Consider the following 24,336-nt stretch of genomic DNA (forward strand, 5'->3'; position numbering starts at 1 on the left):
AGGTTTATCTGCTGCTACAGATAAACCATTAAAAAAAAATCACACCTCACCATGTGGTCAGACCTCACCACAGAGGCCAACTTCCCCACCCATAGCACCCTGGCACTTGGCATTTGTGGTCATTATTTGGGAGAGGCCGACCACTGGGCAAAGGTGGAATCTGAACTTGACAGATGAGAGGGAGGCTGCCAAGGTGGCACAAGGCAGAGACAGCCCCAGCATTTAAGCCTCTTCCCTCCCAGTTCCATGTTCTTTCCATCACACAGGGAAGGACACAGAACAAAGGAGAGAAAGCTGGAGGCTCCTTAGAGTGGAGAGGATGGGGTGGGGGCAGTGGGGACGTAGAGGCACTTGGTCAGAGCCTCTTCCTGGTACCAGCTGGAGAAACGGGCATTGTGGTCACGGAAGTCACACTGAGGCTCCCGTCCAGATGGAAATACTTCCAAACTCAGGAAATAAGGGGGATTAAAAAAAAAACCATTCTAGAAAGGATTTAACCTCATTTTCTCAGATTTTAAAGCCATCCTTGGTAGTTAGAAACAGCAGATTTGGCACCATGGATGACTAATGCCTCTTATGGGAGATATATACCTGTCCGCAGGTGCCCCTGGCAGGGGTTTAAACTTTCCACAGCTTTCCCTTGAACCCTAAATCAAGTAGATTCACATGGGCCTTGGTGAGGTCTAAGAGCCGGTGGGAGGCTTATGTTAAATCACCCTCTCTGGGCTCCTGTTCCCAGACTGATAGTCACAAATTCCCCATAATGAGCACTGCTGAAGAAGCCCAGACAGACAGGCCCCTAAATTAAGAGCAGAGGGAGCCCAGGGGAGAGGGGAGTGTTTGCTTTGGCTGGGGAAGGTGCCTGGGCCCCAGCCTGCGTGTTTGCCTGACAGGCAGGCTTGATAAGTGGGCTGCGTAGAAAGTGCTGTGCAGTGGGACCGGGGCCATCTGCCACACGTCCAGAGAGGCTGCACCTGCTGGCCTCTCAGCCCTGACCTGGCAGGAGAGGGACCCTTTATCATCCTGTCTTCAGCTTCCTTTGCAGCCCCATGGTCACTAAGAACCCGGGGTTATTTTTCTTCCCTTAAGAATAAAAATTGAACCCTTGAACTTGTTTGTTTTGATGAATGACTTCCAGGCTGCTGTTTGTTTGGAGAACAAAGCTCCCCAGCTGCAGGGAGGGTGGAGGCCAAGAGACCGACAGGGACAGCAGAGTGGCTCTAAGACCGCGGGGCCCAGCGGAGAGTGTGCAGAAGTCCTGGGCTCTCCTGGCCCTGCCGTTTGTTTGCCCGGCAAGTTATTCAACCTCTGTGTGCTTCTGTTTCCTCACCTGTCGAAAGGGAGGTCATGCTCTTGGCTCCATATACCTTACAGGAGTGTTGAAAGCATCAGATGGAATAATATAAATAAAAGATGTATGACTGGTAATGTGCTGTACACATTTTAGTAAGAGTCCCACCCCTCAGCCCAGCTTTCCACATGGTCGGGGCAGAGTGGGGCAGGGAAACACCATCCCGACACAGGCCTTGGGTCCATGTTTCTTCTCTTCTCAGAGGGCTAGATGAAAAAGTCTCCATGACGTGTAGAAAAGGTGAGTAAACGTAACTTAAAAATATTGCTCACTTGTGGACTTCTTGATGGGAGAAGTGACAGTTGATTTTCATGAGTTGTTCTGGGAAGGGGGCCTCCCTGCCCCCAAAGCCAACCTCTTTCTCCACATGGCCTAGAAATTATATCTTGTACTTTTCTCAAAAGATTTTCTCCTGCAGTTCTGGTCCTGTTTTCCACATCACCAATTTCCTTTGTTCTACTGACCATTCTTTTCAGTATATAAATGTCTTCAAAACCATTTAAAACAAAAACAAAATCCTTCCTGCTCTGTGCCGGCTTCCTTTAGCTGTAGCCTCCTCTCCTCTCTTCACAGGTAAACTCCTCTGAAAAGGCATCTCCACTCACTAAACTGTGAGTTTAGAGGTATCTAAACTCACAGAGAGAGGCATCTCTGCTTCCTCTTCTCCCCTTCTTCCCTCCAGGCCTGCAGCCGCGGGGGCTGTTATCCTCGCAGTTCCTGGCCCGAGAGGACTCGTGTCCAGGATCATGCGTCATGCACGTGGCCAGGGGTCCACGTTCTGCCCTTGCTGACTCAGCCTCTCAGCAGCACTGTACTCTCCCGGCCTGTCTGCCCTGCAACATGGTCTCTCGCTGACTTGCCTGAGGTCATCACACTTACTCACCCGCTGGCCCATCTCTTGCACTGGCTGCACCTTCTCAGGGACTTGGCTGCATTTCCCACTCTACCTCTAAATGTCATGGCAACTAGGGATTTTACACAATGCCACAGCTTTCCACACCACCCAGACCTCCCTGCTGAGCTCCTGACTCAAGTCCAGCTGCCTACTCATCTCCTCTGGGCTCTTACACGGCTTCTGCAACTCCAGGTCCTTCCCTCTCTATCTGCTCCTCCCTGTCTGTCTCATTTCAAAAAATGACACCACCGTCCTATCATCAGCTGCTCTGATCAGAAGCCTAGGAGCCCTCCTGGCTCCCTGTTTCCCTCACAACTCATGTCCAATCTGCTGGAAAGTCCAGGCTGCCCCCATCGCTGGCCTGGACCTTCCCCGGAGCCTGATCGTTGTGCTCCTCCTGGTCCTCTACAGCCCACTGTTCATACAACAGCCAGAGTGAGTTTCCCAAGGCAGCAGTCACAGCTCAACCTGCCACAGTTTGAATTCTTTAGTGAATTCCCACTGCACCTAGAATAGAAGCCAAACCCCTCACACAAGACTTGTGTGACCCTGCTGCCTTGCTCGGCCCCCCAGCCACCCCTGGCCTCATTCCCATCCTGTGACCAAGCAAAGCCCCTTCCCTTCAGGCCTGCCCATTCTGATTTCTCTGCTTGCACTGCCTGCCCACAGAACACTGCACAGATGCTTCGTTCTCACTGCTCAGCTATCGGGTTAAAGTTCTCTTCTCCAGAGAGGCCTCCCCCACCCCTCCAGCTACAAGCGGACTTCCTTGTTGCACTCTGCATTACATACTTCAGCTGTTTCATAGCACTCATGAGCACTTCAAATGATCTGAGGTATCAGTTGATATGGTCATCATGTCTCCTCCCTCCTCCTGGAATGTCAAGGGCACTCTGTCTTGTTCACTGCCACGGTACAACTCACTGCACTGGCACAGCACCTGGCATACGCAAGATGCCCAATAAATAGTGTCCCTTCCCTGACTGGCTCTATAGAACTATTCAGTGTCTGATACATGTCATTAGAGTTTTTTGGCCATAGATGGGGCCTTGGAAATCACTGAATCAAAATTCCTTTTTTTTCATTTTCTTTTTTAGACAAGGAAACTGAGGATGAGAGAAAGCAGGTTATGTGACCAAGGTGTCAGGAGAGATTGTTGGAAGAGCCTCACTGCCTTCTCTGGTTCTCACTGTCTCAGGTCTCAGACTAGACTTGACGATGGTGTTGATGGTGCTGATCCTAGTGGGGAGGAGAGGACGATAAGTAGGACAATAAGCATCCTGGTGAGGAAGCCTGCTTGCCACTGATGAGGACAACATGGCAAAGGCCACCCTCTACTGGGGGTGCTCCATTCATGTGCAAACCTCCTAGTCTAAACGGCAGAGAGTTGGCCATGAAGCCAAGTGTAGGGACCTCAGGGCAGGTGTCAGTCATTGTAGGATCCAGGTCTGCCATTTCATCCACCAAGGAGCCTGTTGACCTGTGAAAGCAATGCTAAGCCTGTCCAGTAGTCTTCGATTATCAGTTCGAGGCTATGAGTAGAAGCAGGCTGGGGTAAGGGCCCTGAGGGTCACCCATGTGTCTCTGGGGGGAGGGAGGGCAGGAGAAGAGGTGACCTGTCCACAGCAGGTAGGAACCTGCCAAGGGGAGGGGGGCAGGCAGTGATGAAGGCCAGGAAGGGCCTTCTCTTTCCCTTCCTGTTGTCTGACACCCCACACATATGGTTTCTGTAATTGTTATGGTGTCTTCAGGCCTGGGCCTTCCAGCAGTGTTTACAACTACAACTCATTGGCAAGATCCATGCTCCAGCAGGAGACTGATGTTTCTAGCCAGGGATTCCACAAGTTACCAAACCTCCCAGCCCCCTCCTGTTTGGTGAGGCCTGAGCCAAAGAGAGGTGGCTCTGGGGACAGCGAATAAAGAGAGCCGATGACCTAGAAGAGGAAGAGATGCTTTGCCAAACAGGGCAGGCGTGGCTGGTCTGCTTGCGCTCTTCACCTGTCTTGGGGTTTCTGTTACTGTCCTTGGGGCTTTCTCCAGGAGGACGCAGAATCCAGGCACATGGAAGTGACCACAAGGCCAGTCCTGTGGCTTCAGGAACATTCAGGAAGCTTTCTCCTTCCTTCTTACCTCACTGCCTTCTCCAGCCTCCCCCCTCACCTGTCCCAGGGCTGGTGAGCAGAGTGTGGTCACCTGTGGCCCTGGAGGAAGGTGCACTTACATTTCTTCTGCAGAATGTTCTGTCTGGCCTTGATGAATGCCAGGATGTCGGAATCCGTCTGGCTGTCTCCGGTGAGAGGGATGGACGACACTGGCTTCTCAGGGATGCTGGGGACAGCCACATGTCACACTTTACTACACCCCGTGTTTGGGCTCAGTGCTTACCTTTCCAAAGCGCTTTTTCATTTTCAGTGACCCAATGTCACCCAGGACACTGTGAGAATGAATTTGCCTCCTTCTCACTCCCTCCCCCTTATCTGTGCAGTAGCCACAGCAAAACTTTACATGCAGATGTGTCATGTTCTCACCACCTCTCCATCCCCTCACTATTACGCCCCTTCTCTTGCCCTCCAACTTACCCAAAGCAAGCGCATTTGACCTGGGACCTATCTTCTTCAGCACCCAATTTAGATGTCATATGCCCTAGGATGCCTCCCCAGTGTGTCCCCATCCCCTCCATGGCTTAGCTAGTTGCTCCTGAGGCAGAGATAACTATTCTCCCTTCTCTCCTTAAAAACAGAACCACAATATTTAGCTAAAGAAGCTGCTATAGCTAAAAACTACATTTCCCAGGTTCCTTTGCAAATAAGTGTGGCCAGGTGGCCAGGCTCTGGCCAATGAGACTCGTAAGAAGTACAGAAATCCCCTTAGGAAGGGAGGGATGTACCTGTCTTTCTCCCTCTTCTTTCTCCATCCAACTCCTTCATATAAAATCCCCCTCAAGAAAATTCAGAACAATGTACTTTCCTGGCTTTACCAAGCTTCCATCCTCACAACCATCCCTCCACACAGCAGGTGACAGTCTCCACTCCCTTGGAAGGCAGTGAGGATTATATGCAATCAAATATTCATTATCACAAGTAATATTTCGTATCCTCATTCTAGCTGCAACTCAGCCAGAGGTGCTAAAGCAGAATCACAGCGGGAGGCAGGGAGCTGGGCTGGGGCTATCCCTTCTCTGTTCTCTCTAGGGAGGGGGGAAGGCCTGGAGGAACTCACCCCTGGGCACTTTGGGAGAAGAGTAGGGTCTGCCAGGCACAAAGGGCAGGCGCTGGGGAGAGGCTTGATTCACTTTGTTCGCCCTGGAATGAACGGCCCACAGGGCTGAGGCCTGGCTTGCAAACTCTGTCTCCTTCCCTGCTCGAGGACTCCGTGGTGGAGTTAATGGCCTAGATTGGGACTGTCCTGGGCTGGCTCTTCTTTCCTTTAATGACCCCATGTACATCTATTCACAAGAGACATGATGCATCTCTGCCCACACAGGGCCCCAGTGACATTGGGAGAGATTCCAGGGGATTCCAGGTAGCAGAGTGGAGACTAGCCCTGGCTCTGTCTGTGCGGCCCCTGCTCAAGGGGCTCCTCAGGTTGTGGGGGGAAACAGACTGACGACTTCGATGCAATCTGCCCACAGCAGGGGCTGTCACAGGCGCAGAAGGAGGAGAAGACCACAGACCTGTCATCCAGGGAGGCTTGAGTGTTGGTCGGCTCCGGGCTGCACAGGATGGGGCCAGGTGAGGGCAGGACTTTCCTGGCGCTCACATCACTGTAGAAACCAAACCTACAAAGGAGAAGGTATGGGAGGAGGCTTACAAAGAGAAATTCAGTGTCTATATTTAGGGACTGTATGGACTGAATATTTGTGTCCCCTCAAAATCCATCTATTGCCGTCCCAACTTTGATGATGTCTGGAGGTGGGGTCTTTGCGAGGTGATTAGGTTTAGATGAAGGTATGAGGGTGGGTCCCCACGGTGGGACTGGTGTCCTTATAAGAAGACGAAGAGAGACCAGTGCTGTCTCTATCACGTGAAGACCTGGCAAGAAGGCAGCCACCTGCAAGCCAGGAATAGGGTTCTCACCAGACTCCCTCTTGACCTTGATATGGGTTTCTTCATCCTTCAGGACTGTGAGACACAAATAAACTCCTGTAGTTTAAACTTGCCAGTGGGGTTCTGTTATGGTAGCCTGAGCTGACTCAGACAGGGGGCCAAGACTCCCCCGCTGTGAAAGATGTCTCAGTCAGCACAGGCTGCTGTAACAGAAGACCACAGGCTGGGTGGTTTAAACAACAGGAACCTCTGGAGGCTGGAAGTCCGAGCTCGGGGTGCCAGCGTGGCTGGGTTTCTGTGAGAGCCCTCGTCAGGAGAGCCGGTGGCCGACTCACCCGTGTCCACGTGGTGGACAAGAGTGGCCCCCAAGAGGGCACGAGTCCCATTCAGGAGGCCTCCCCTCTCAGGACCTAGTCACCTCCCGAAGACCCCGCCTCCAAACACCATAGATTAGGGATTAGGTTTCAACACACACATTTTTGGAGGACACATTCAGTCCATAATATTCCACCCCTGGCCCTCCAGAACTCAGGTCCTTGACACATGTAAAATACATTCATTCCATCCTACCAGCCCCCCAGATCTTAACTTGTTTCAGCATCAACTCTAAATCTGAAGTTCAACGTCTCATCTAAATTCATTTAATCAGGTATAGGTGAGAATCAAGGTATTCTTGGTTCGTCCAGAGGCTAAATTGCCCTCCAGCTGTGAACCTGTGAATCCAGACAAGCTACGTGCTTCTAAAACACAGTGATGGGACAGGCCATGACAGACATTCCCTTTCCAACAGGGTAAAGAGAAAATAGGGACAGGTGATGGGTGCCAAGGGAGTCTAAATCCTAGTAAGGCAAACTCTCCAGGGTTCCGAAGGCCTGAGAATAATCTTCACTGGCTCGATGATCTGCACTTTAGACTCACTAGGGTTAAGGTCCCGCCTTCTGGACCCACTGGGGTAGAGGTCATCCAGGCTCTGCTGGCCAGGGGTCATGCCCTCATGGTTCTGCTGGGTGCCTGCTTTACTCCAGCTTTGGGCAGATGCTGTTTGACCTGTTGAAAGCAAGTCAGTGGGCCTTCCTTTTGAAATGGAGGTGCAGCTCTGAAGGTCTCTGAATCCCCTTTGGGGTTGTTCTTCTCTTGCCTTAAAGAATATGCATGTTCACAGCAGAATAGCTCTATGGTCCCATCCTGTGAAATTCAAGAAGTCCAACAGCGTGCCTTCGTTCCTCCCCAGCTCCCCCTCTCCAGTTCACACCGTCAGGGTTCCTGTTGGGGTGGCTACTGAGTCCCTGGTTCACACCCACACTCATCTCCTTATGGTCGCTTGGGAACACCCTTGGTGCTCTCTTCTGAAGACAGTTCCTTATTTTTTGCAATAACGATAGGCTGAGATTTTCCAAGTCTTTACATTCTAGTTCTTTTTTGCTTAATAATTTCAACTTCACGTGATTACTTGCTTCTTATATTTTACTATAAGCAATCAGGAGAAGCCAAGCCAGTCCCTCAACACTTGGCTTAGAAATTTCCTTAGCTAATATCCAGTTTCATCATGTGTAAGTTCTACCTTCCACAGAATACTAGAACTTGAACACGACTCAGCCAAGTTCTTTGCCACCTTATTACAAGGATTGTCTTTACTTCACTGTCTAATACCACGTTCCTCATTTCTGTCTGAGACCTCATGAGAATGACCTTTACTATCCATCCCTATTTCTATCAACATTCTGAACATGGTTATTTGTCTTCTCTAAGATGATGGAAGCCTGCTAGACAGCTCTTCTCTTTCCATTCTGAGTTCTCCTTAGAATTCCTGTAAAGGTCCCTTTATTCCCTGGCCAGGAGGCTCAGTTGGTGGGAGCATCATCCCGTGTGCTCAAAGGTTGCAGGTTTGGTATCCGGTCAGGGAGTGTAGGGAGGCAACTGATAGATGTTTCTTTCACATTGATGTTTCTGTCTCTGTATCCATCTCTGTCTCTCTCTCTCCCTTCCTCTCTGTTTAAAGAGTCAATAAATATATTCCTCAGGTGAAGGGGGAAAAAGTCCCTTTATGATATTTTTGGCTACTTCTAGTTACATAGTTCAAAACTTTCTAGCTTCTACCAATCACCTGGCTCCAAAGCTGATTCTACATTTTTTGGTGTTTGTTATAGCAGCACCTGACTTCTGGTACCAATTTCTGTTTGAGTACGGTCAGGCTGCTCTAATACAGTACCAGTTCTGAAGGCCGGAAGTCTGAGATCAGGGTGTAGCACGGCTGTATTCTGCTGAGAGCCCTCTTCTGGGTTTCAGACTGCTCACTTCTCATTGTGTCCTTACACAGAAAGAGAGTGAGCTTCCTCTCACGATCTACTCCTTTCCCAAAAACCCCATCTCCAAATACTATCACAATGAAGTTAGAGTTTCAACATATGAATTTTAGTGGGGTGGGAGGACACAGACATTCAGTCGAGAACAGATGGTTCACACATTAATTTTCACATTGCAGCATTGCACGCATTGGCTATGCAAATTGAACAAAAACAACAAAAATCACAGTTGTCATTTACAGACACCGTCTACACACCAGGTTCTGGGGAAGCACTCTGCAAACATCATGCCATTTAATCCTCTCGACAGCCTCATTATCCCTACTGTGTACATGAGAAAACTGAGGTTTTCAAAAATAAATTTTGAAAGAGGTTAAAGGAATTTTGAAAGTTACCCGGCTGGTAGTGGTAGAATCTGGGTCTAACAACTCAGTCAGGCTTCAGGACCCCTGCTCTGAGTCTCGATGCGATATTAACTGGACCCAACTCTGGTGCTCTGCGGGAGCACGCTGGGTGCATGGCTTATCCCTGGCCACACCAGCTGCCCTTAGGAGGCCAGCTGTGTTTCCTGAGTGAGGAGTCAGAACCAGCAGCTCACACAGATGCATTTTTGCCTGTTTTACTAGGCTGCCTGGTGCAAGAGCCTCACCTTGGATTCTTCGCTGGGTATAGCAACACCCAGAAGCACCCCTTGGGAGATAAAGGCCAGAGCTGTCCCAGACTCCAGTGATGGGGTGGGATCTTCCTCCTTGCTTTGGATCTAGTCTTACCTAGACAGCACATCGAAGCAGGAAGAGGTCTAAAAAGTCACCTCGTCAGAACCCTCCTTTTACAAATGGGAACTCTCAGACCCATGGTTAGAGGCAGGTGCACCACATTTGCTAAGTCTGCATCAAGAGTCCAAGGAACCCCCCAGGCCTGACATGATGCTGACTTACCCCTGATTACAGCCCCTTCCCAGCTCCAGCCTCTGCCCTCTCCTGTCTCTTCCAGCATCAGGCCTTCTTACCCTGGGCCTGCCCTTCACAGGTTCAGGACTGTGGTTCAAACAAAAGGAGAGTAAATCAGACCTGGGACTTCTTCCCCCTGATGCTTAATTCCCAGCACCCCAGAGACTCTTCACTGAGGGGGCCAGTCGAAGATCTGTTGTTTGATGAGGGCTGCTGCAGGACCAGAGATAGCCACTAGGTGGCAGGCTATGCACACTTTTCTTTAAGGACAGGGGTCAATTCTCAGGTCTCTAATTGGCGAGTTCTCCCTGCAGGTCAAGAGAAGGGAAGGAGAATGGGCTATCCATTCCGCAGTCCAGGTCCGTTTGGAAGCCATAGCAAATCTTGTAAGATCAAGTGATTAGCACACAAATGCTTCATTAACTCGATGGTTTCCCAGTGGAGCCTTTCCTAAGATTCCAGGGAGTGTTCACAGGGGCCAGCTGGGAGTAGACGGGAAAGGTCAGAGATGGACATGGCAGGGCAGAAGGGCGTTGTGACCACACCATGGCAGGCCCCCTGCAGGCCCAGATGCCCAGCCTGGTGCTTCCACTGGCCCCTGCAGGAGCATGGCACAGTGCAAAGGCATGGGGCTCCTGAGGGAAATAACTCCTCTGTTCCTAAGCTGCTCCAGTGTCACGGGATGCCACAGCTTGGTTTCTGAACCCTCATGCTGCAAATTGCTTCTATCCTCTCTCTCGTCCAACCTGCCTTTGACACTGAATTCATTTCTCATGCTGACATTTGTTCTGGAGAGAACATACCAGCCATCAGAATTAATTATCCTTCTTAATAAAAATTAATAAACAATATTAATTGTAATTAGACCTCCTGGGTTACCAATCGGAGTGTTGTGAACTTAGTGACCGACCTGCAGGCCCTGTGCATCCTTGGGGAAGTGAGGACGCCGGGTTTCTTTCAGACCCGAGGAGCGGAGGAGCAGCCCCTGTCCGGCACCAAGTCTGTCGGCAGCAGCCGCGCTGGAGCTCAGGTGCAGGCAGCCGGCTGGACTCACTCTCTCGCTCCAGCAACTCCTCAGTGGCACTGGCACATTTATCTGCTCATAGAATAACAGTGTCAGAGGGACCCTGATGCATCTTACAGAAGATGGAGGGAATTCCAAAGAGGGAAGCTGGCTTGCCCAAGGGCCCGCTGCTTGAAAGAGCTCTGATGAGGATTTGTTTAATACACTCTTTGTGAAAGTGTAAAGGGGGACTCTTGGAGGCGACCACTGGTGATCTGATGGGCACCTGTGAAATCCAAGGTCCTGAACGTTAAGGTTAAAGATCTCTTAGCAAGCACATCCAGGGATCATCCTGAATTGGAATACCCAGGAAGGCCAAGCCAGCATGGGTCCTACTTCTCAGACAAGGTGGGTGCTGGAGCAGGAGCACAATCCTAATGGCTGGTTTCGGAAGGACACCACATCCAGGGCTAGTTCTTAGACCTAGTCCGCAGCGGGCACTCTCTCAGGGAGCCGGCAGGTAAAGGCCTGGTAAAGGACACGTGCACAAGCAATAAAGAGTGGCAGCCTTTGCTGATAAGGAGATGGGAGAAGGGCAAAGAAGCATAGAGAGGATGAGAAAAGAAAAAAAGGGAGGAAGGGAATGCAGGATGGGCATGCAGACGGGTAGAGTGAGAGAGTGAAAGAGAGATGGGAAGGTGAAGGCAGTGACAGAGTGAAGCTGGGAAAGGAGCGGAGGCAGGGAGTGGGGAGCAGGGAGCGGGAAGGAAAGAAGAAATGCCACTCAACACAGAGTCTGAAAGTCTGGAGTAAGCTGTAGCTCTTCACATTACTAACCAGAGTCTAAAGCATCACACCCCCTTCCTGGGCCTCAGTTTTCTCACTAGTGAAACGAGGGGATTCACTGTCGGGTTTCTCGACCAAAATGGTGGGGCTGACAGCAGGGATGTCCGGTTTCCAGGCCAGAGGCTGGCCTTCGAGGGGAGCACAGATTTGCTCTTTGCAAGCCCTGGCCCCTTAGGAAAATCAGAATGTGGGCACATTGAGAGAGGAGAGGTTCCACGCAGGACAGGCAGAATATAAAGAAAGCACGTTTGTATGAAACAGTACAGAAGACAAGCAGGAAAACGCCACCTCCCACTAAACAACAGAATGTGCCCGTGCTCCTGAAGCGCAGTCACTGATGTTAATGGAAATCGACTCGAGGAGTGGGGTGGGGGTGGCCAGATGCTGGCTGGACTGGGTTCCAACCCTGTTTCAGCACCTATTAGCTGGGTGACCCTGAGCAAGCTAATCAATCTCTCGGAGCCCAGTGTTCTCACCTGTAAGGTGGGGACAACGAGAGTACATACTTTGCACATTTGTTCAGTGCCTGGCCCAGGGAGCCCTTGGTGAATGGCAGGGGATATTATTACTGTAAGAGAAGAAAGTCAATACTGTCTCCTTGGGGAATTTAAGGGCATCAACAACTAGCCCTCCACTTGGATGTTCACAGACAATGCTCAAGATGCCACAGTGGCCGGGCAGAGCTCGGTGAGCTCTTCCCAGTCAGCCTGATAAAGCAGGTGGCAGGTGATTTGTTTGTCAGAGGGGAGCCCTAGGCTTCTCCCTTTTCAAGCTCTCACCTGCCTGTTTATAACCTCTCCACCTGTTGTTTTTGGTGTTGAACTCCTGCTGTGGGAGGGAATTTGGGGGTGCTGACCACATGCAGTCCAGGCATCTTAACAAACACTGTTCAGGACAATTGGTTATTCTGATGAGGGCTAGTGATTGGACCAGAGCATGGCTGCCACCTCAGATGATGGGGCCCAGGGCCCACCTGAGAGCCACCCCCCCAGGGACTGTCCTTCAGCATCCCTCAAAGGGCTTGTGTGGCACTCCAGGAGCGGGTCGGAACAGCTCCCATGGCGGCCTGGCATGCACATTTGAAATTCAGGGTTCTGAACATCACTTTGCAGGCGCAGTCTCTGTCTGCCTCCTAGCCCCGGGGTGTGCTCACTGGGCCTTTCCTGACATCCCCAGTCATCGCAGACACACTCTCTCTCTTCATTCATTGTCTTTGGAACAAGAGAAAAGTTAGAGATGGGACTTCTATTTTTTGGGCAGGATAGTTCCACCAGCAGGAGCTACACCAGAGATCAGACTGAGCCTGGGGAACACCCAGTGGTTCTGAGCCTCACAATTAGCTGGGGGGCTTATTCCCCTGTGGAGGACACAGGAGGGGCTCAGAGTGGAGCCAGAGCAATGACTGGGGGGAGCTCTGGCCGCTTGGCTGGCTGGCTGTGTGTTTTTCAAGCATGCTCTGTGGAGTCCTGGGGTTTCTGGGAGGGGGCCTCTGTGGGGAAGAGGCAGGTGTGCAGGGCTGCAAACTCAAGTGTCCCGGAGGCTGTCAGGGACCCAGAGCAGCGCTGCTGTCTACTTACATGGCCTTTTCCTCTTCATTAATGGCCTATTTTCAGGGAAGTTTTATAGAAAATCGAGCAGATAGTACAGAGAGTTCCCATGTAACCCCTCCTCTCTCCTTATGGTTTCCCCCTATCATTACCATCTTTGCATTGGTGTGGTATATTTGTTATATCTGATGGGCTAATATCAATACATTATTATTAAGTGATAGCTAATACACAGGCTCGCTCTTTCTGTCGTGTGTTCTATGGGTTTTGAGAAATGCATATCACATGTCCACCATTGCAGTGTCCCACAGCATAGTTTCATCGACTTAAAAATCCCCTGTGGCCCTGGCTGGGGCCACTCAGTTGATTGACAACTGTCCTGCAAAGGGAAGGGTCGCCAGTTCAATTCCCAGCCAGGGCACATGCCTGGGTTGCGAGTTTCCAGTTCCCAGTTAGGGGCTTGTGAGAGGCAATGGATTGACGTTTCTCTCCCTCTTTCCCCCTCCTTTCCCGCCTCTCTAGAAGTAAATAAATAAAATCTTTTTAAAAAATTCCTTTGCATTTCCCTCTTCATCATTTCTACCCTCCACCCAGCCCCTGGGTATCACTGATCTTTTACTGTCTCCATAGTTTTGCCTTTTCCAGAACGTCACAGTTGGAGTCACACAGTGTGTAACCTTTTCAGACGGGCTTCTTTCACTCAGCAACATGCATTTAACTTCCTCTGGGTCTTTCTGGCTTGATAATTTGCCTCTTTATCACTGAGCAGTATTCCAGCATCTGGATGCTCCACAGTCTGTTTACCCGTGCACCCTTTGAAGGATGTCTTGGGGCAATTATGAATGAAGCTGCTGTGAACCTGTGAACACCCACGTGCGAGTTCTTGGGCGGACAGGATCCCCAGCTCCTTTGGGGATCTCCATCGGCTCTTCGTGCTTGCGACAGTTTCTCAGACTTTTCCCGTGTCTGCTGACTTCGACAGCTCTGAGGAGAACTGGCCGGGTTATTTTGTAGATCGTCCCTGCACTGGGACTTGCCGGCTGTCTTCCCCATGACCTGACGGGGTTATGGGTTTTGAGGAGAAGACCGCAGAGGCAGAGAGCCACTCCCATCACACCAAACCCCGCAGACTGTCTGACACCTGCCCCGTCCCCGCCTTCCCAGTGCGAGAGCTCAGCCCCATCCAAACCCGGTCAGAGGACCGACCGCTCCTGGTGGCGGAGGCCGAGGCCGCTCCCCGGCCCTGGCCTCTGTCACGGCTGTCCGTCTGGGGGCTGGTGACGGCGGAGGCATACGTCACTCACTCTGCCGCCTGAGTAGTGTGGTTGGAAAGAGATAAGGGCGTGGATGGCACCAGAAGGGACCTGCCTTCAAAAGGTGGTGAGCGGGGAGGTGGCGCCCCTGCCGGGTCGTGCCATCATTCGGGGAAACCAGCTCCGGGCCGGCCACGGTCCTCACCGGGGCTGCCCGCCTCTGTCCTCACTCTGTGCTGGACAGTCTTTACCAGAGCGTCCCCGGATCCTGGCGGGCCTACTCCCCTCTGCCCTCCCACCGACACCCACCCCTCCCTCTCCCCCGCCCCCTCCCACGCTACTCTCCACCCCCACCTGCTGCCCACCCCTTCTTTCTACTCAGGGCAGAACCAGGGCTTGTGGGTCAGCTGCTTCTCCTGTTGCCATGGCAGCGGGTCTGTGGCTGTCAGAGCAAGGGGAGGCCTGAGGGGTTGTGCTCAAACAGGCCTGAAAGGCACCAGCCTGCGTATTTACACACGATTTAGCAGTGAAAGTGAATGATCCTCCCAGACCCCACAGCCTATAACCCTTTAGAGCAGCAGGAGCAGGCTGAGGGCAGGAAGGGGCATTTCCGCCCCCCCCCCCCTTGTCAGCAGAACTGTCTTCCTACCTGTTGCTGGGGGGAAGCTGGGGCCTTTCCTGCTGAGATTCAGGCACCTGGGGGAGAGGCTGCGTGTGGCCGAGTGGGTTCCCTGCTGCAGGGTTCACCTGTTGGCCCAAGAAGGAGTTTCGTTCACAGTGTTCGCCTGAGTCTGATGACCGGGGAAATGCCCTTCATTCAGCCCCCAGGGAAAACTAGCTGTGGGCTGGCGTGTGTGGCACAGGTGGGGACAGGGAGACATAGACGTGCAGTGACGAGTGTGATGACCGGCCCCAAGACACTGCCTTTGGGTGGCAGGGTGATAGGTAATGTGCGATTTATTCTTTGTGCTTTTCTGGGCTAAGTTTTCCAAATTGAGCATGTATTACTTCCTGCAGTTAGGAACACATGTTTAAAATGTGATCCAACAATTCTCCAGAAGTCCTGTCTGGTTCTGCTTCCCCTGCTCCAGAGAGATGCCCCCTTCCTGCGGGGAGCAGCCCCACCGCACACCCTGGGGCCTGTGTGTCTCCACGCAGGGCTCACGGACAAGGCTTCCCTGCAGCTTCCCTGGGTCTTGGCAGAACGCCCAGAGCCCGAGAGCGTGGGGGTTCATTTCCCACTTGCTTCCCTGTCCCCCCGGGATGCTGTCAGGGGACACCCTCCGTATCACCTCCCATGTTCTGATGAGGCTTACTGCATTCCAGCTCACCCCACCCAGGGTGCAGCCCCACTCGGGGTGCATCCACAGGCTGTAAAACTGCTCAGTGGCAGCACAGCTGTGGCACCTCAGGAGCAGGGTGCCCCATCCTCCCTGTTGCAGTCACCTGGTCCCCTTTAGGTCAGTGACATCCTGTGGGACAGCAGACCCACGGAGCTGACACCTTTGCGTTCCTTGTTACTAAAACGAGGGCTTGCTTCCTGAGCTGGGGCTGAGGGCACATGGGCTCGGAAGTTGAAGCCCCCACACTCTTCCTCTGGCAGCCCTGTGGGGGCTGCGTCTGCCTCTCCCCAGCTGCCCTGACTGTCCCCGGGCCCCCGGAGGAAGACAGGTGCTAGGGCAGCAAGGGGCCCGGCCAGGCACCCATACCTGCAGTCTGCTGGCCTCCTTGGTCCACCAGGCTTCAAATTCCCTCTGCAGCTTCACCTTGGCTTTGTCCATGAGCAGCTGCAAGTGCTCTATCTCCACCTTCAGGGCCTTCAGGCGTGTGAACATGGTTTTATACCTGCAGTGGTATCAGAGAGGAGTCTTGAAAGTCACTAGTGGGAGGGAGGGCTGCCCAAGGACCATCGGCTGCCCGTCTGTGCCTCAGTACTGTGTAGGTAAGAGGGACTCTAAAGTTGCCCACCGAGGCCAGCATGTCCTCCCACCACAGAGAAGCAGAGCCGGGCGTTTTTGTCCAGTGGGCCCACAGGCCTCTGTGTGAGAGATGAACAACCGTCTCACAGAGTGACAGCTACTGTTATGGAGCATTTGCAAAGGGGCAGACGCTGCTCTGGGCACTGGACATACACAAGCTCATTCAATCCTCTCCACAGGATTACGAAGGAGACACTGTTATGTGTCCTCTCTGCTGCACAGCGTTGGAACCTTGGGCATGGGAGGGTAAGTATTATAACTTGTTTCACGGCACAGAGCTAACAATGAGAGGAGCCAGGGTGGGGACCCAGGCCGTCTGGCTCTGGAAGCACAGTCTTCACTGCCTCCCAGTCCGCTGGTTCACCCCCGTGCTGAGGACCAGAGGCGGCAATGCACTTGTCAGTGCACCTGTCGGCATGGGTCATGCATGTGTGGGCGTGGGGCACACTGCGGTGAGTCAGAAGCTGTCCAGAGGGAAGCGTTGAGCTGACCCTGAGGTCCAAGGGATCAGGATGGGGCACAGTGAAGACACAGAGGGATGGATTGGAAAGGAACTGAGAAAAGTGAATGGAGTGAGGGGGACAGTGGACACCTGGGGAGTGAACCCAGGGAGCAGCTGTGCAGGAGGGCAGGGCCAGCTTTCCAGAAGGAGGGTGCTGGCAGGAGGAACCACAGCGCACAGTTATCAGGAGCAACCTGCCCGCCAGCTGCACGGGACCTGTCCTCAAGTCTCTGGATGGCAGGGGTGTGTGTGTGTGTGGGGGGGGGGACAAGGGTGGAGGGGTTTGCTCAGGGTGGGTGCCTAGCCAGCCTAGGGCAGCCTGTGTCGCAATGAAACCATTGGCACCTTGAGGGCAAGGAGGTGACTTGTTTGGTCTCCCCAAATCTCTCCATGGAGTGGAAGGAAGAGCAAACATTTGCTGAATGCACACACAAATGAATGAACTAAAAAGCTTGGCTGGAGTGTTAAGCAAGATTCTGTGACCATACTGTGTATCAGTAATGGCCACATGTCTTTTTAGGCTTGAGGTTCCTCACTCTGTAACTGAAATCACCTGGAGACCTGAAATGGCTACAAGGGGATACAATGTTCTCAGGACCCCTTACAGATTAAGAGACCAAGGAGGGAGGTGGGTGAAGCCGCAGGCGGGAGGCAGACCTCTCTGGTCATACTTCTTGCGTCCCCTAGATGGCAGCAGTAGACAAGGCTGGTTGCTTCCTCAGCGTCAGCCTGGGATCTTGAGCCGGGGAGGGGGCTGACAGCAAAGGGCTCTCCCTGCCTGATACTTCTGTTCCCAGTCCAACCTCACCCGCCCAGGGTTCCCGCTCAAAGGCAGCAAAGTCTCCAGCTGTTTTAGGACACTGCTGCTAGGCCCACTTCCCAGGGAAGCTCCAGGCTTGATCAGGGCATAGCCACTCTTTGGACCCTAGGCAGCTCCAGTCTCCCTGGGAACCCTCTGAGGCTGGGGGCAGGGTGGGCAAGGAGAAGAGAAAAGGCACCTTCTCTTTTCTTCCTCCAGTTGTGACCGCAGCTTCTCTTCCAGCCGGTCTGGCCCTGAGGGCACGGCCATGTTTTCAGAGATACCTGGAGAAGGGAGATCAGTGCTCATGGTTTACTTCAATGGGGGAGAAAGGCAAAGGGAAAAGTGTGATATTTAGGTAGACGATGGAGCCAAATGGATGAAAGGCAACCCTGTGAGTTCCTTCCGGGGCCTCAGGATGGGAGCCCACTTCAGCCCCCTCCTCTGGATGGCGGCCCCTGCTCTGATGGAAGCCCCCACGAGGCTCCCGTGACTCTGCTGGTCAGCTGTCCTCACGCCCAGCATCTGTCACAGGAAGAGGATTCTTCCTTACATCGCTACTAATCCTTTTGCTATTGAGTTCTCTCATTTCCTCTGGAGTCCCCAGGGAAGATGCGAAATAGCATTTCCCCATCCTCTGGTACAGAGCCCTTTGCAAACCAAGAAGACATCATTAAACCAGCTCACGTCTTTCTTTGCACCAGCTGAGGGGCTGAGTTCTGTAGGCTCCTGGTTTTGACTTCCCTCTAAAGCAGTGGTTCCCAAGCCTGATTGACCCAGGCACTGCGACAAGAGCCGAGGCCCACACTCCCATGCGCTGCCCCTAAGACAGGGTGACAGGACTGTGGGGAGGCCTTGGGGAGGGCCGTGTCGCCATGTGTGATGACCCCCACAGCTGGTTGCCGGGCTGCCCGCTCTGGCTAGTGTGGTTGTCTGGAACCTGTTCTTTCCTGGCTGGGTGGTAAGGTCTGCTTACCCTCCCAGGAGTCTCTGTGGGGCTGCACTGCATTTTCAGCCTCAGAGGAGGCCCTGCTTTTAACTCCATGCAGGGCAGAATCCACTATGGGCTGGGTGATTTCCCTGGACATGACCAGACTTAATCCTTCTAGTACCCATCTGAGGCGCTGTTGTTCCCACTTTACAGAGAAGGGCTTTGAGGGTCAGAGAGGTTAACTTGTGCAAGGCCTCATGGGTTTGTTTGATTGCAAGGGTCTTGGATTCAGAAATTCCTTCTATGACATTTCTGCTGTATGGCCATTTGGTTTCTGCCTAAATGATTACTTCCAGTGGTGGGGAGCTCACCACTTCCTACGATAGCACATTTCATTGTGGGCAGCTCAGTTTCCTCTGTGAGCCGAGACCTGCCATACTAACTTCTTTTCACCTCTACTTTGGATCTTTGGAACAGTATAGCGTGTCCTCCTTCTAATACGATGGTTCTTTAAATATCTTAACAACAACAACAACAACAACAAAATACTGCATGTATCTGGAGCGATATTCTCAGGATGACTCTGCCCTCATTGAAGGGCTCAGTGACAGTTAACTTTCTAACTGATCTTAAGTCCAGAGTCTAAACCTGGACACAACACTCCAATGTGTCTGAGAGGGACAAGGCAGAGAGGGGCTCTCCTCGCCGTTAAAAGTTTATGCTCTTTATTTCCACAGCAGGCGAATTACTAACAATGACCATTTATCGAGTGCCTTCCGTCTGCCAGGTTCTGCCAAGTGCTCTATACATCTTACTGCTCGTTCTCACACAGCCAAGCAGGGAGGTGTTACTGTCTCACTCCAGTTAGACTTGGAGGCGCAGACAGGGCTGTGACGAACCCAAGGACACACAGCTAGTAAGTGGCGGAGCTGGTTCCAAAGAGCTGAACGTTGACACCGGGCAGCCTTCCCAGCACTGGTTCCCAGCAGCCTTGTCATTGTCTGGGCCGTGCCAGTTTGTCACTGGCCATTCTTAAGCTTGAGGTCAGTGGAAACACTGCTCATATTTTTAGGAGTGGTTGTCGAAACACATCCCGTTTCAGTGTGGTTGTTGTTTTGACCCCAAATGCAGCGTGCCCATTTACTGGGGTTCAGCCTGTGCAGTGGTCCTTACTCTGTCTGGTGCTTATTTTCCCCCTGACTGCCATTTCTGCCATTACCTGATTCATTGTTAAGTGTGTCCCACAGATTAGGATTCTGTCCTCTATCTTCCAGGTCCCTGTTGCTTTCTATCCCTGTGTCAAGTGACAGCTGTCATTGTAAAGTGACTGAGCAAGCGTCTGACTCCATCGTTGAAACACAGGAGATGTTTCTTAAACTTCCCCACAGAAGACCACACCGTCACCCGTGTGGGTGCATTTTATTGGCCCCAAGGAGCCAGACTGCCTGTCCATGTAGCCATGTGCCCCAAGCACAGCCCCCCAAGGCAGGGAGGTCAAGGCACGGCCCTTCTGCTCTTCGTATCTCCCTGACTTTGTTCGCGGGCAGGCGCCCTCAGTGCGCTCTGTGCTCGCTGGCCCTGGTCCTCTGAAGAACGTCAGGCGTGAGAAACTGAAGACATTGTCTTAGCATCGAACCAGTAATGGCAGGACTTGAAATGGACAGACTATTTCCTCTTTGAACAGTTTCAGAGATGGGCAAATGTATCTTCCAGCCTCTCAAAAACAAAAGCTGTGAATCTCCTTCCTTTTGTTAATACTTCTGAGCACCACACCAAGACAACCTCTGAGAAATTCAGTGAAGTCCCTGCTCTGTGGTGACTGGCTGGGCGTCCTGCAGACACACACTGCACGACCGGACACTGGGGGCTGGGCTCCTGGGGCTGCCTGGGGGAGTCTCATCCAACGTCCCCCCGCCCCCACCCCCAGGCAGTCTCAGGGGGCCTCGGGCACAGCAGAGGGCAGGACAGAGGCCGAGATGGGCTGGCTGCTCTAGCTGGAGCGCTGAGCCCTGTGCAGGAGAGGGGCTCTTGCCCCACCCTGCAGCTGGCTGTCTTTTCCTGGAGCTTCTTGCAGGTGTCCCTAGCAACAGTGAGTTGTGGGTGTCCTGGAAACCTGAGGGTGCCCAGGAGCCTCAGGCAAGGAGAGCATTCTGAAGGCAGATGAAAAAGAATGAAAGATGATGTCGGCTCCTGTGGGTGAGGCTAACATCATGCTGTGATTCATTCTTGTCACTCTAGCCAGCAGATATCATCACCTCCGTTTTCCAGACAAGGAGGCCAAGGCTCGGGGTGACCAGGTGGCTTGCTCAATGCCATAAAGCTACCAAATAGCAGAGCCAGCCTTTGAGTCCAGGACTAGCCATCTGTTCACCTATGTAACAAATGTTTGTGAGTGTTGACGTGGGCCCACTCCTGTGCCAGGGGCAGCCTACTGTGGAGGGCAGACATTAAACTATCTGAAAACTGAGTCTATGATAGAATATAGGGGTTGAAATCTTCTGTGAGGAAAGAGAAAGCTGGGTACAGGTTGGAGAGCAGCCATGTTAGACATGAAATCAGGGGCCTCTCTGAGGAGGGGACATTTGAGCAGAGCCCTGAATGAAGAGAGAGAACAGCGTGCAGAATTCAGGGGTGAGAGTAGAGCAGCAAGTGCAAAGGGCCTGAGGCGTGTCTGCTGGTGCATCTGGAGAACAGTGGGAAGGCCAGTGTGTCAGAGTGTGGCCCCTTCTACCTGGCATGATTTTGGGGTGTGAGAGAGATCACTAAGACTCCTCTTCCTACTTCTCCATTCTTCCTGACCTCCCACCCACACCCCCCTCACACACACAGGGCGAGGGAGAGCGGTGGGAGCTGAGGCCAGTGAGGAAACTGAGCCCAGATCACACAGGACCTTGTAGTCATGGGAAGGACTTTGGCTGTGAGAGAGACCAGAGGCTGGAGGGTTCTGAGTAGAGGAATAGCTTGATCTATTCCTTTGGTAGCTAAGCCAGGCAGGTTTTTCTGCTGAGCAAGACAAAGCTACTTCAAACTGAAGAATAGTTAATGTGAGGTGGCGCCGGCATGCTGCAGACCTGTCAAACGATCTAGGAGAGAAAGCTGGGCCATGGAACCTCGGGCAGCTAGAGTGAGGGCAGAGCATACCCCCAAGACACAAGCGATCTGCCTTGTCATGACAACCAAAAGGGGCTCTTGCCAAAGTTGCTGTTTGCTTAGTGAAAGGCACTGTAACCCCACCAGGAGACAGCCCCTGGCGGCATCTGATGCTTTCAGCTGCTTGGCCTTTCTGAAGAGAAATAGGGGCTGGGAACTCAAAGGGAAGCGAATAAAAGCACTGAGCAGAACAGAGGAGGAGGGAGTTACTGAAGAGTGTCCGGGCTTTGTGGGTCTCTGTGCCTGCTGGGACTGCCGCCAGAGACAGAGCCTCCAGTCACCTGACAGGAGCACACAGAGCCCTCCTTTCAAGCCTGGGATTCTGGCTGGGACGGGGGCGCAGGAGGTCACTGCCCTGAGTGGCCTCTGAGGTCACATTGTGAATCTGTATAGGCAGTCGGCGCCAAAGCAACACAAAAGCAAGGAGGAAGGGCATTATGCCAGCATCTGTGGATCTGAATGTCACACTCGGAGGAGGCCCAGAGCTGTGAAATAGTAACTGAAACTTCAAACAGGGCACACGTGGTCCCAGGCTGGCCCTGCCTCTGCTGTGTCAGGTCTTCAGGAGCTCGCAGTGCGGGGGACAGGGCCCTTGCCAGGAAGGCCAGCCTCCCGTGTGCCCCTCCCGCCTGGCGTGCTTTTGGAGGCACTAGAGAGATCACTGTAACTCCTCTTCACACACACACACACACACACACACCCCGCACACCCTCAGACTCTCCTGTGCAGTTATTGAATGTCTGAACTGTGCAGAATCTCCTTCCTTTGGTCAGGGTCTGTCAGCTGGGGCTGCACATGAGAATCAGTTACAGAGTTTGCAAAACACAGGCAGCTGAGCCCCATCCCAGACCTACTGAGTTAGAATTTGCCTGTACATTCCCTCGTGAATCCTTTTTTTAAAAAATCAAAATATTTATAGCCATAAGCATTTATCTGGTAAACGCTATAGCAACTAAATAAGCAAAACCCAAGACAAGCAAGGAAGAATTGACAAACAAATTAGCGTTTGGTCTTTGTCACATAATTTAAATTAAATAATCAATAATACATTCTGGAACATAATGATATTATTGATAAGGTTGATTTAAGTGCCATCAGTGGAAATCTCCTTCAATGACAACATGTGCTCTCACCTAGTCAATAAAAACCTAAAATAAACTGCTGTGTGAAAGACTCCATAATTTAAAAAATCAAGATGAACTATATTGGGATCGAATGATCAGATTACATGATTCTGAAAGGAAAAACTAATTGATAAAGTGTAAGCAACAAAGAAGGTTATTAATAAGTATGAAATAACACAATGGTTAATTAATCTCGTGTTACATTATTTCCCTGGGGAATTCTGATGCTCACCCTTGTTAAGAGACACCGCTGAAGGCTCCGAGCCCTGCTTCAAAGCAAGTGCTTCACGCAGGACACAGCAGGAATGCAGAGCTGCCAGAGGTTGGGTGGGGTGGGGTACTAGCTAGCGTGTCCCTTTGTGCCCGGCCCACCTGCCGGATCTTTGGGAGCCACTGTGGAGAAAAAGGGCCTCAGAGTTTGCAGCAGGGAACGCGCACTCTGTGGGGCTGGGTCTGCCTGCGCTGGCCCTTGTGGGTGGTGGGTGGAATCTGAATAGCGATATCCACCGTGCGGCTGCTCCATGCATCAGGGACTTCATGTGTCTTATCTTATATAATTACCACAGCCCCTGCCACAGATGAGTTCTGACAGGAGAAGTAATCAGCCCAGGATCGCTTCACTGCTGGGCAGAGCTGAAGTCAGGAGCGGGCTTTATCTGACTTCAAAGCCTGTGCTTTTTCCTCCGTAAGTGAATCCAATAATGAAGGAAGCCACAGGGCAGATCATTGAAGTTGGTCTTGACTTGTCCTTGGTATATGAAGGTGATGCTCTTTTCCTTGGATGCCTTTCAGATCTGGGGCTTGGGCTGAGAGAAAGCTTCAGTTTCTTCCCGAGTGCTGGCCTGAGAAGGCTGCCCTTTACTACCAAAACCATGGCCTGCACCCTCACTCCACCTGGCATTTGCAGCTCGCCTGTTGGAGCCCGCCCCTCTCCAAGTTCAGACCCCGGAATGCCCAGAGCCAGCCTGCCGCATCCACCTCTTTGACGGTGTGCAAGGAGTCTGAAGGAAGGCAACACTGACATTCAACCAGAATGGCAACACTGACAGCACCCGAGCTGAATGTGGGTTTCCACAGAGCAAAGGGCGCCATGTTTCCAACATGGCGGTCCTCCGGCCACTGCTGTGTGGGAGGAGGCCATGAGTTATGTGGCTCTTCTGTGGCAGGCAGACATCAGAGCCAGGGCAGCCCTCCAGCTGGTCGCCGCAGCTCTCCAGCACATGATTCATTTGCTGAACACCCTCTCTGGGCCTCCTTGGGGCTAAGCTGTCTCACAGAACTGTAGATCACTCAGCCTCACCTTGTTTGAGAAGTCAAAGTGTCCATTCTAGTGGAGATTAATGGTGTCAGTGGCTCAATGACCATGATGGTCGGCAGCTCAGAGGCAAAGAGGCTGGCTTCCCAATCAGGCCATTTCCTGTTTAATGGCTCAAATTTATTGTCAGCTGAAGTGATCACATGCTAACAGGGGCTCAGTGCCACCGTCCATCCGTCTTAGTGTTGATTCTCCAAAACAGCAGCGCTGCCCGTGGCCTGCTCAGACTGAAGGGTGTGATGAACAGCACCCCGCAGGCACGTGGCTGTGACTGATAACCACACACTCACAGCCACGGCCACAGGCCCCATACTCACTGCCTCAGCCGTCCCCTCGGGGAGA

At 52.3% G+C, this 24,336-nt stretch overlaps 1 protein-coding gene across 3 annotated transcripts in view; it reads right to left on the reverse strand.

Moving 5' to 3' along the window:
- KIF6 (kinesin family member 6) overlaps positions 1-24,336 on the reverse strand; it is a 413,362-nt gene that overhangs the window by 2,854 nt on the left and 386,172 nt on the right. For all 3 annotated transcript variants that reach the window (XM_036024067.1, XM_036024068.1, XM_036024066.1), the window contains 5 exons: positions 17,674-17,758; positions 15,904-16,039; positions 14,844-14,941; positions 5,920-6,024; positions 4,468-4,574 (listed from right to left, as the gene is read on the reverse strand). In XM_036024067.1, coding sequence (XP_035879960.1) covers positions 4,468-4,574; positions 5,920-6,024; positions 14,844-14,941; positions 15,904-16,039; positions 17,674-17,758 — 531 coding nt within the window. The remainder of the gene's footprint in view (positions 1-4,467; positions 4,575-5,919; positions 6,025-14,843; positions 14,942-15,903; positions 16,040-17,673; positions 17,759-24,336) is intronic.

This window comes from Phyllostomus discolor, chromosome 4, assembly GCF_004126475.2.
Source record: "Phyllostomus discolor isolate MPI-MPIP mPhyDis1 chromosome 4, mPhyDis1.pri.v3, whole genome shotgun sequence".
NCBI classification, from domain to species: domain Eukaryota; kingdom Metazoa; phylum Chordata; class Mammalia; order Chiroptera; family Phyllostomidae; genus Phyllostomus; species Phyllostomus discolor.